Raw genomic sequence first — 11,486 nt, forward strand, 5'->3', positions numbered from 1 at the left:
AATGCTGCAGTGGTTTTGGTGCCTTGAAGAGTTTTAGTAGAAAATAACAGCTTTTTTCCCCCTTGGGGGATTACATATATATTTATATAATCTTAGTATGTGTGGGCATGTGAATGTGTGTGCGTACCCTGCTTGACAGGAAAATATCCACTCTGTGGGAGAGATAGCTCCCAGGAGGTTACAGAACAGTACGTGTGAGGGGCTAAATCTTAGAAAACGTCACATATTTCTGGGTCAAATTTGATTTATTGATTTACTAAAAGCTGCATAACATCCTGAAAGGCCAAAAGTGAAAGACCACAATTGGTTCTAAAAATGCGGTTTCACAATTTTTTTTAAATGGGTATTTCTGTAAAACAAAAAGCTTATGCAAAAACCAGAAAATGTGGTCTTTATATAATTTTCTTTACTGAAATCTAGTGATGTGCATGATCAACTGTCTGTCAGGTACTAGTGAAAATATTCAAAAACATCTTCTCGGATTAATTAATTTGACCACAGGCGCAATAAAAAAGGCCTACTTTCCTACTGAATCCCTCACCTAAATCTCACCATTAGTTTTTTAGCATAAGTTGCATAGGTTTTGGAGTTAGCTTTAGCTTTAAAAATATTATTAGGGATTTGTGAAAAAATTTAAAACATACATATCACACTCATCACTTTTAATGTACATTTTAAATCTGTACATCACTCCACTTTTCTAAAGTCTTATATTAATTTCTTCCCCACTCATCATCATGTAATATACATTTGTGATATGAATTCTGAAACGCAGTAAAATGCGAAACTTCTTTGCATGAGTTTGCGTTTACGGTCTCCAGCATTTGCATTCATATGAATGGAAGTCAATGGAATGAGAAGTATACGTGACAGCCCCTTTAATCAGCTTTCTTAAATAGCAACAAATTAGGTGAGAATGTAAAGTATTGCAACAAATTAGGTGTGAATGAAATCCACGATTTGACCAGATGAGATTGAAAACATCAATCATTTCCCAACCAAACGGTCACTTGGAAAATAAAACGAAAACTCTGCCACTCTAATTAAAATGATCGCCTAGCCTTTGTTCAATTATCTTTCCATCCCATGTAGACTGCCAATGTTTACCTAAATTAACACCTCTCGTCCTTTTATTCCCTGCGCACAGACGGAGACGAACGTGAGTCTATTTGCACATAAAAGTGTGACTCAATGTGCTATATACATCAATCAAAGATTAGGATGAGTGAACTGAAGGGTTACTGAATGATGCTGATCAAACGTAGGAGAGAGTGTGATTTAGAATCATATTAAAAATAACAATGAGCCTTTGTTCACATGGACTGAGATGAGAGAGAGGAGACGGACAGCTGTTGCTGATGTCAGATCTGCAGCAAGACGTGAGTGAACCCGACCCACACTACTTTGTAATAATACTCTGTACCTGCTTCAGCTTTTATTTGTGAGATCTTTACAAATAACAGACTCCATTAAAAATCATCTAAATCTTCCAGGCTGCAATATGCATGAAAAATGGGAGGGAGAGAATAGTTGCCGATTATGAATTTATATGTGGTTGTAACCTCCAAAAGCACACCCACGCTTAAGAATGAGTCATCTTATGAATAATATTCAACATTTTACAATATGCTCTGCATAATATGATGAGGGCAATGACGACATTAGTCTAATGACGTAAATAAACTGTATAAATGTTCATTAATCTTTACAGCAATTCTTCAAGAGGCATTCAAGACTGCTCGATAACGCCTTAATTATGTGATTATAACGCCATCTACAGGACACAGGAGACTGTGCAGAAAAAATGGGTTCCAGCCACTCAAAACATCTCAAAAGAACATTTTTCCATAGTTAATATCCTGTTATTTGACATTTGACAAGTTAAAATTACAAAACCTTTTCGGGGAAAATCACAAAGCCATACAGCGGAAATGGCAGGACATTTATCAAGCACACAAGTCCCAAAATGAACACTAGCCAAGAGCTAAAGTAGAGTAAAAGCTGGCCTTAAAAAAAGAAAATAGTCACTGGCCAATTGGCTTATGACACTGCAAAACAACACATGATTTAAAACATAATATAAAAGCAATATCTGAACCTCATTTGTTTTATCTGACATAAGCAACAAGAACAAATAAAAAAAATCAGATATATGGTCCATTAAATAAAACTCAGCGCCTGTAAAAACATCTTCAAAAATGTTCATCTCCTCTTAAGTTTTAAAATGTATTGATTCCTGTAAACATAGGCTATATATTATTTTCTTCCCCTCTGATATATAAAAATACAATCAAATTTGTTAAAAAAAACAAAATGTAAAAATGTTAGCAAACAAATAAAGAAAATTCTTTCAAAATCCTTCTTGTGATGCCCTGAACTGAACAATGTCTTGTTTACTTGTTAAAAGAAACTGTTAAAAAACAGGATGCTCCCCCCAAAACTTTAACTTTCAAGAAAATGATCATTTGCAGACAAATCTATTTTTCCCGCACACAATCCTCATTAATGGTAGCTATTTTGAGGGCTAATCCATCATTTTCCTGTACACGCTATGGACAGACCGTTCCTTTCAATGATCAAACACTTTCTCACTGCCTCAGTCGTTTCAGGAAAATTTCAAAAGTGTTGAAACAAACCCCACCGGGATCTAAGCCAGATGGTTCTGAAAATAATTTTCTGAAGTACGTGTAACATAAATAAAAAAAAAAATGACAGAGTAACAACAAACACTCTCTGCCGGTGGGAAAGAGTCTCCTTGATTTGGGTTATTTATGTCTGCAATAACCAGGGATTAAAAGTAAAAAGTGTCAGCAGAAAATATCAGAGCTGCAGTTGAGACTGAGAGTATACATCGAGCACTAAAATGACCTTAGAAACCTACAGCCAGAAGATCTAAAAGGCCAGGGGTCTAATCACAGAAAGGTCCTGCTGATTTAATGCACCTGTGAGGTAGCGCTAGAACCAATGCACTGGACCATGACCAGCGTACATCTATCTCACTGAATGAAGATCATAATACAACTCAGTGGCACTGCTGCACTAAGGCTCAGCCAAAGTCTGATTAACTTTTTATACTCTCTCCTATATTTTACAATTTCAGAAACATGTTACATGGGAATATAGCTGAAATATAATTTCACAAAGCTCAACATAAGACGCATTTATTCAAATATTCATATTTTACCTCTTTCGCACTATGATTAATACCCAAGAGGATAAAACTCAGGTTATGTTCTGCATATTTTCTACATTTCACAGAAAAAGGAAAAATTTCACTGTAGTAATCATGTAATCCAGACCTAGACTGTAATATACGAGAAGGATTGATTCATCCGGTCAATAAAGACATTTTTCAGCAGGCATTTGAAACCTTCAAATATGAGTGCTGGGATGCATCAAAAAATCTACACAGCAGCCTAACAAAATCCATTCACAAATGTGAAAGCTTAATTCAGAAACAGTACATGTTAGGTTTGAGTCACCTTGCTGGGGGTCCTGAAGCTCTCCACAGGGCTCATGTCAACCACACTCTCCTGGGGACTCTTCAGACCCTGGCAGAGAAAAGAAACCGTAAACTATAAATATTAGGCAGCGATTTATGGGGATGGGGGCGTTGGGATCCTTAAAGCAAGAGTTTTCAATATTTCAAATGCAGTGGACCTCCAACTGTGACATTCTTCAAGCAAGGGACTCCAAAAAAAAAAAAAAAGAGTATATTAAAGACCCAATTTATACTGTTATAAATACATATGAAATATTATTTGGAAAATATTTAGGCTAGTTTATTATTAAATTACATTGTTTTGTTTTAATATTGTACTGTACTATTGGATTTATTTATTACCGGTTTAAATATTTATTTATTTAAATTAAATGCTCATTATATAATTCAGGTTAATCTTATTTTATAATTTATTTATACAATTTTACACTGTTTTTCTGTAAACCTTTACACAGAGGACCTAGCACTCCCTTGCGGCCCCCAGACCCCTGACTGAAAGCCATAACCATAAAGTACACATTCGTTTTACATATGAGCAGATTATGTTACAATTAGGGGTTTAAATGTTTCAGTAACCACAAAAAAAGTATACTACAAGCTAGTCAGAGGGGCGGGCGTATTCTTCCCAAGTTGAAATCAAGACTCTTGCAAGAGGGAAAAAAAATCGCGTTTGCTTGGAGATGTAACTATAGCAATAGCTTGGACACTTTTTGGGATCATTAAACATATTGAAAACATGAATACAGCCATTATTCGACACTTCACTATAGATTTACATAAATCTAACAAATTTGGGGTACCAAATTTGGCTGGGGAGCCATTTATGTTGCGTAACTTCAAATGATCACAGCCCCAAGACATACATTCTTAAAACGCAAGAAAAAATATTGTATAATTCGTATATAGAAATAACCATAAATATGAGCAATAATCCACCTGACAGTGCAGGAGACCATATTGCACAAAGACAAAATACTGTTAACAACACACAGCCTACGTTTATAATCTTAACGTCTAGACCTATTTATAACCGGCTTAAAAGGGAGTTTCTTGAGCTTGTTTATTGATTACGTACATCTGCGCATTATGAACTATGAATTATGATCAAGAGCTCACCACCTTTTTATTTATCATTCCGATATTTTCGTCAATTATTCCAAATGCACTGATTAAAATCGTTATGATAACATGTGTAAATGTGCAGATCTCAAGAAAATATAAGCTGTTTTTCAGTTTATTTGTGTTTTAGCTAGCAGGCTAGCTTATTAAAAATGCTTCCGGATCCGTCAATGAAATCAAGAAGCAGACTGATGTGAGATGAGAAATAACCAACCTGACGAGCCATCAAAGACTTGATTTTCTGCATCGTAGAGTTGAAAACACTAAGCAGTAAACGCGATGTATCCTATGGTCTTTTTCTGTCAAACGGCGATTCAGTTCTTGCAGTGCTAGACAGGTGCCATGTGTCACTGTTGGACTCACGTGACAGGTGGCTAGTGCAGCATGGGATATGTAGTTCCTCTGAATAGCATACTGCTTTCGGTTTAAATGCCAGAAAACAGCAGTAGACAAAAACTGTTAATGGACCCTTTTCACAAGACTGTGATAACGCGTTTAACGGTCAGCATCGTGAATCCTCGAAAGTTTTTCATAATTGTATTTTTTTAAAATGTATCTACATTTATGACACTATTCTTTGTATTATATCACCTTTGCATCAAATTACAAAAAAAAAAATAAGTTAACGCTAATGCGAGGGTGTTTCTAATGCAGCGTCTATGGGAGGGATGGTAAATTTGACATTGTTCTCTCTTCTGACTGCCGTTGTCAGTCTCTCTCAATTTTTGTTCCTTTTATTGAAAGTCATGAAAACACTATCGTGGAGTTTTCCATTTGCTATTTGAGCTATGTCGACTTCCGCTGCTGAGAACCCCGTAAATGTGAAAAAGGTCCATATGAATATTAATATTTTGTCATATTTATGTTTATCTCTCTCTGAAGACCTATGGTTCTCATGCTTATTTTATTTTTATCAGTTTCACATTTAAAGCAAATTAAAAATCTGACATGCCTCTGAGAAAGCAATAATATTTGTATAATGGGGTGTAGAGACCATTATTAGGCCTAGATATTTCCATATTTCTCCTCCAAGCTTTTTGAGAGATAATTAAAAACAAAACATTTAAGGTGTCTACTAACTTTTCGGTTTCTAGACACACACACACACACACACACACAATAAAATTTCCTTTTGCTGCAGAAGACAGTCAGCATTGTGTGTTGCACTTGAGGTCCAACAGACACATAACATAAAATGAGTCAAGAATTCTTGGAACAGGCCACAAAACCTCATTTGTTTTGGGCTTTTACATCTCAGTTCAGAGAAAGGTTTACAGCAAAATATTTGCTACCTGACAAAAATATTCTAGCGTGGGTGTTTGAGACGAGCCCTTCCAACTGGCTGTTCATGCTGATGTGAGCACACATAAGAGATCAAGTGTTTCTCAACAAAGCACAGCTGACATCACTGAAAATTTCCCTGTCAAATAAGGGAGTGGCACCTCCCTCCAGGCAGCTGAGCTGTTGATATAATGCTTCTGCTTTTCCTTTGAAACAGAGAAAATAAACACATAGTCATATTATAAATCTTCCTTTTATAAAGCACTGTATGTTTGTTCCAGTAATATTGCTGGTTATACCAGACAATCCCACTGCTTGAAACACCCAACAGTGCTTACCAAAATTCAAATTATCCGCTTAATATGTGCACAGAACGACCCAATACAATACTTACCAAATTTGAATATTCATCTTTTAGAAATTTTAGACATTTCAACATGCACAAATAAGCAAAAAGATACTCATAGAGGCAGCATTTTCATCAACATAATATTGTCAGAGAGCTAAACTCGAAAACGTAAACCAACATTTTAAAAACATTTTAAATGTATTTTATTATATCTTACATTTAATTAAAGAAAAGAATGCAACAATATTTGTAAAAACCTTTATTTTAAAATCCATCTGTGCTTAAACAGGTTTGAACAGGTGCAGGTGCAACACATAGACAACAAAACAGACAGAAGATGTCTGTTTTATATTCAACAAACTGCTACCCATTAAAAGTATGGAACGGGCATGTGGCATCTTGAAAATGTAATGAGCAATATTACAGAATACGCTGCAGTGTGCAAAAAAAATACAGATTCATAGTACAAAATGCATACATCATATTTACATTCATAATGCAGGAACAACAACAACGTTAGATGACGACCGTATTTATATATAAATACTCTCAGCTTTTCATTAAGCATGTTGCTACAGAAAAAAAAAATCTCATAGTTCTCTTATATATTCTTTTTAAGACAATAAAAACTTCAAGTTTATAAATGTATGATTTTCAGACCTCAAGTAGTATAAAAACAAATAACTGTAAAACAAAAGAAGTGTGTAAAACAAAACGTGTGACTGTAGAGAAAAAAATTGGCAGGAAAAAATAGTGAAACTCCTTTCATCTTTACATCCGTGCGCTCATGACTATCTCATTTCAAAAGACTCAGTGTTGGAGTTTCAGGCACATGTTTGATGACATCATAGATGGTGGTATGCAAATCTTTGACTGAATCGAGCCGTGCCAAAGACCTGCAGGATGCCTGGAAAACACAGAGAAGAAATATCAAACTGTTCTGGGGCAAAACTGCTCATGCAAAATAGCAAGTGACTTAAGTTGGGTTTTTTTTCCTTTTACCTGTGTCGAGTCCATTTTCCCAGGTACAGAGACAAATTCATAAATGCCAAAGTCTTCAGTTGCATCTTCATGACCTGCAAGTATATTAAGCAGATCGGTGAATACATATCATAATACAAAGCTAAATGTTTTTGTTATTTGTAGTAACCTAATTAGCCATTAAGTTCTATTGAGATACATATTATGTAATGTATTTAAAGCAATTTGTTCCCACACTAATAATTAAACGATGTATGAATCATTTTTACCCACCCTTTTTAGTTCACTAACACACAAGTCATTGATAATATCCTATGTATTTTCCAAAGAGAGTGACTGTGTGCATAGCCAGCAAGGTGGAAAATATGTTTATAGTGTATGCTGACAGAAAGCAGGCAGATATGATTATAGTAGTTGTGATGTTAATGGGCTTGGGGAGTTTGTTTGCACAGCGAGGTAGTGTACACATCACAGGTATAATATAGTCCGCCACATGCAGTAAACCTACCAGAGCGGTGCAGTCCTCTCTGCTCTGTCATTGGCCTGGAGGATAGGATCAATCCATCAATGATGTCACATGAATAAATAAATGTGTCATATATTTCTCAGATGTTTGCATAGAAAAGAAATATATTCTTACCGCCTGTAGATAGTCTTTATCACTGTAGAAAAAGATAAAGCAATCAATTAAAATGATTTCTAATGATTTTAAATTATTTAATTTAAATATAATCTGATTTAAAAGATTAAAGACCCCTTTGAAATCAGTAGAAACTGTTTTTTGTCCTGTAAATTAGGGCTGTGCAATTAATCACATGCGATTGTCATGCGCATCTCGTCAGTAAAGCCAGTTCCGTGATTAGTAATAAATCTTCATCACCTGCTTTCAGATGGAGCGGCATTTACTACACAGAGCCGTAGTTCACTGACAAGCTAGGCAATAATAGGCGAATGCGATTCATCTGTGATTATGAACAATTAGGCAATTAATATTGCCTAATTGTCAGTGAACTACGGCTCTGTGTAGTAAATGCTGCTCCATCTGAAAGCAGGTGATGGAGATTTACTACTAATCACGGAACTGGCTTTACTGACGAGATGCGCATGACAATCGCATGCGATTAATTGCACAGCCCTAGTGTAAACTGAAAACTGATGTTTTATTTTTGTTTTTTAGACTTTAGACTTTAGTTAAAGGGGATGAGTGACATACTCATTCTAGAGAGCTTTTGCTTTTTTACCCATGTATATCCGGTAAAAGTGAATTTTGACAACATTTAGGAGTGCACTAGCATACAGATGGCAAACACACAAAGCTTTAAAGGGGTCTTTAAACAAATGATTTAATAAATAATTGATTTTGTTCAAATGACACATTATTAAGGTGATGCCTGAATATCTTTAAAAACCAGAATGATATCATACTTCTTCTTGGATGGCAGCTCTTCCTTAGGAGCACAAACATCATACACACTATGATGACGACTGAAGAGATTGTAATGAAAGTCAATGGAGACAGCGCACTTCCTTCCTGGCTATATTTTGCTTTTCCTGGAAACAAATCAATATCAGTGTTACTTATATTGTATATTTTAAAATAAAGAATTTCTGGTGTGATCTTCATCTTTAAACTACCAAAAATGCAGATTGACAATGGATGGAACAAAGGAATAACAAATAGGTTAGATTAACTTAAAACACTAAAGCCAATAACCATTTTTGTCATTATTATTGTCATTGATATTAAATATATTTTGTATTATTACTACTACTAAATATTTAACAATATTATATATATATATATATATATATATATTTGTAGTAGTAGTATTTAAGCTTCAATAATGTCAATCTACTTTGATTTGATTAGGTCAGAAGAATTTAATAAAATAATTTGAAGGTTAATTTTGAAACGAGTCATTATTTTGGCATGAGGAGGACTAATGTGCAGATTTAAAACAGTGACTGCAAACATACCTTTGCCAATACTGGACATCACCAGTGTGAACTTGGTCTCGTCCTGCTTCTTAGTCATATTGTTGAATGCCCTGCACAAGAACTCTTTACCCTGGGGTAATTCATGCGGCTTCACTTCAAACCGTGGTCCAGTCATGAGAACCTCTGTGCTGTTCTTTGTCTTAGAGATCCAGACGCAGGTGTTGGGAGGGTTGGAGTCCGCAATACACTCAAAAAAGACCAGTTCCTCCGGGTTCACCATGAACACCCCTTCAGTTTTCAGACCTTGTTCAGAATTTACTGCCAAGTTATAAGGCCCATCTGAAAAATTTGGTAATGTTACAAAAGCTTGATTAGTAGTTTATTTTTTTAAATTCATTTAAAAAAATCATTGGAATTTTCTATTACTTTGTTTTAGTTCTATTACTATTAATAACTAGAAATTATTCTATTATTATTAATTTGTTATGTCAGTCATTGTACAACAATAGCAAAGTTAAGGAGAAAAACAGAGACATTTTTCACGTGGTCATGTCATTTCAAAATTGCAGCCCCCATGAGGCAACCCTTTTTATATCAAATAAATCAGCTTTTATTAGGCTACTGTTATCAAATACTATTACTTTCTTTAGAGGTGCAACTTTTTTAATGAGGGAAAAAATTAAGTTTTGCACCTCTATTAGCTTAATCCACATTCATATTTCAGATCGACTTTTGCTAAATGACATGTCAGGACAGATCATGTTTGTCATCTGACTAACACTGCAAACAGCAGGTAATTCTCAGGCTGCAGGAGGAACCTGCTGGACAGTGTGCAATAACGAAGCAATGATTTACACAAGGGATGATAACAGATGATAAATTAGCTTTAAGTCAGAAAGCATAATAGATACTCACAGAACACAATGAGTTCAGCCGGTTTGCTTAGCTTACTGCTAATGTGGTTTTGGGCCTCACAAATGTATTGACCAATGTCTTCTTTCTTGACAGGGTTTATAACAAGTGTCCCATAATCTTGTGAGAATGTATGCCGCTCACTTGGTCCAACCACCATGTTGTTTTTTAGCCATTTGTACTGAACATTTGTCCCATGTTCAACAGAACAAGTCAGCGTCACATTGTCCCTGTCTTCCACCAGTTCTGATTCTGGGGTCTTATTAATAACAGGGATGGACACAGGCACTGGGAGCAGAAAAGACATTAAATTAAGTACTTGCAAGAAAAGAAATCTGATATGTATATATGGAAGCTCACTTACAGTGGGTACGGAAAGTATTCAGACCCCCTTCAATTTTTCACGCTTTGTTATATTGCAGCCATTTGCTAAAATCATTTAAGTTAATTTTTGAAGGGGGTCTGAATACTTTCCGTACCCACTGTATATCTCAGGGGGGGGAAAAAACAGACTTATTCCTCAACCTTATTTTTAACGTAAGAGTGGGTGTGGCCATTTCTAACTTGAATGATCAAGGCTTCCGATGTCATTTGTATCCAGTTATTTTAACTGTACAAAAAAGTTAGTTATGCTGCTTAATATTAGAAACTGACATTTGTTATATTATTTAAAATATATTATTGGTATATTATTATGGTTCTAGCACAAACAGTTTTACTGTTTACTAAACTTTTTACTGTTATTTTTCTAGTTATTCACCAGTTTTCACCGGAAGTCTTACACATTCATAGAAAATAGCTCACTTTTGCTTTGAAAAATAAGGTGAATAAAGTCACAATTGTGAGATACAAAGACACATTGTGAGTTAAAAAGAGAAACAAAGTCAGAGTTGAGCAACATAAAGTTCAAAATGTGAGATAAAAAGTCACATTTTGAGTTTAAAGGGGTCATATGACGTTGCTAAAAAGAATATTACTTTGTGTATTTGGTGTAATGAAATGTGTTTATGTGGTTTAAGGTACAAAAAACACATTATTTTCCACATACTGTACATTATTGTTTCTCCTCTATGCCCCGCCTTTCTGAAACGCGTCGATTTTTACAAAGCTCATCGTTCTGAAAAGCGAGGTGTGCTCTGATTGGCCAGCTATCCAGTGCGTTGTGATTGGCTGAATACCTCAAGCGGGTGACGGAAATGTTATTCTCCTTACCATACTGTGATGCCGTGTCCCGGCGCGATGAGACAAAACCAATAAAACCCATTATAAACGAGGCATTTGTTGCATCCAGTGGGGACATAATTACTGATTATAATGACTTATACTGTCTTTTTACGCATTGCGTTGCATCGTGCCGCGTAAACAAAACCATGTCTGCATTTGTGATCGGAGAAATGACAAACA

General features: G+C 35.3%; 2 protein-coding genes across 4 annotated transcripts in view; both read right to left on the reverse strand.

The window, feature by feature from the left end:
* The window catches only part of vps50 (VPS50 subunit of EARP/GARPII complex), a 146,447-nt gene extending 141,476 nt beyond the window's left edge, over positions 1–4,971 (reverse strand). For both annotated transcript variants that reach the window (XM_016462284.1, XM_016462277.1), the window contains exons 1-2: positions 4,836–4,971; positions 3,483–3,551 (exon numbers count right to left, since the gene is read on the reverse strand). In XM_016462284.1, coding sequence (XP_016317770.1) covers positions 3,483–3,551; positions 4,836–4,868 — 102 coding nt within the window. In that variant the 5' untranslated portion in view covers positions 4,869–4,971. The remainder of the gene's footprint in view (positions 1–3,482; positions 3,552–4,835) is intronic.
* Positions 4,972–6,515: 1,544 nt separating this feature from the next.
* Positions 6,516–11,486, reverse strand: part of hepacam2 (HEPACAM family member 2) — a 15,695-nt gene continuing 10,724 nt past the window's right edge. For both annotated transcript variants that reach the window (XM_016462299.1, XM_016462292.1), the window contains exons 3-9: positions 10,086–10,370; positions 9,210–9,509; positions 8,658–8,783; positions 7,873–7,894; positions 7,741–7,775; positions 7,254–7,327; positions 6,516–7,158 (exon numbers count right to left, since the gene is read on the reverse strand). In XM_016462299.1, the coding sequence (XP_016317785.1) occupies positions 7,048–7,158; positions 7,254–7,327; positions 7,741–7,775; positions 7,873–7,894; positions 8,658–8,783; positions 9,210–9,509; positions 10,086–10,370 (953 nt within the window). In that variant the 3' untranslated portion in view covers positions 6,516–7,047. The remainder of the gene's footprint in view (positions 7,159–7,253; positions 7,328–7,740; positions 7,776–7,872; positions 7,895–8,657; positions 8,784–9,209; positions 9,510–10,085; positions 10,371–11,486) is intronic.

This window comes from Sinocyclocheilus anshuiensis, unplaced genomic scaffold (assembly GCF_001515605.1).
Source record: "Sinocyclocheilus anshuiensis isolate Anshui unplaced genomic scaffold, SAMN03320099.WGS_v1.1 scaffold253, whole genome shotgun sequence".
Taxonomy (NCBI): domain Eukaryota; kingdom Metazoa; phylum Chordata; class Actinopteri; order Cypriniformes; family Cyprinidae; genus Sinocyclocheilus; species Sinocyclocheilus anshuiensis.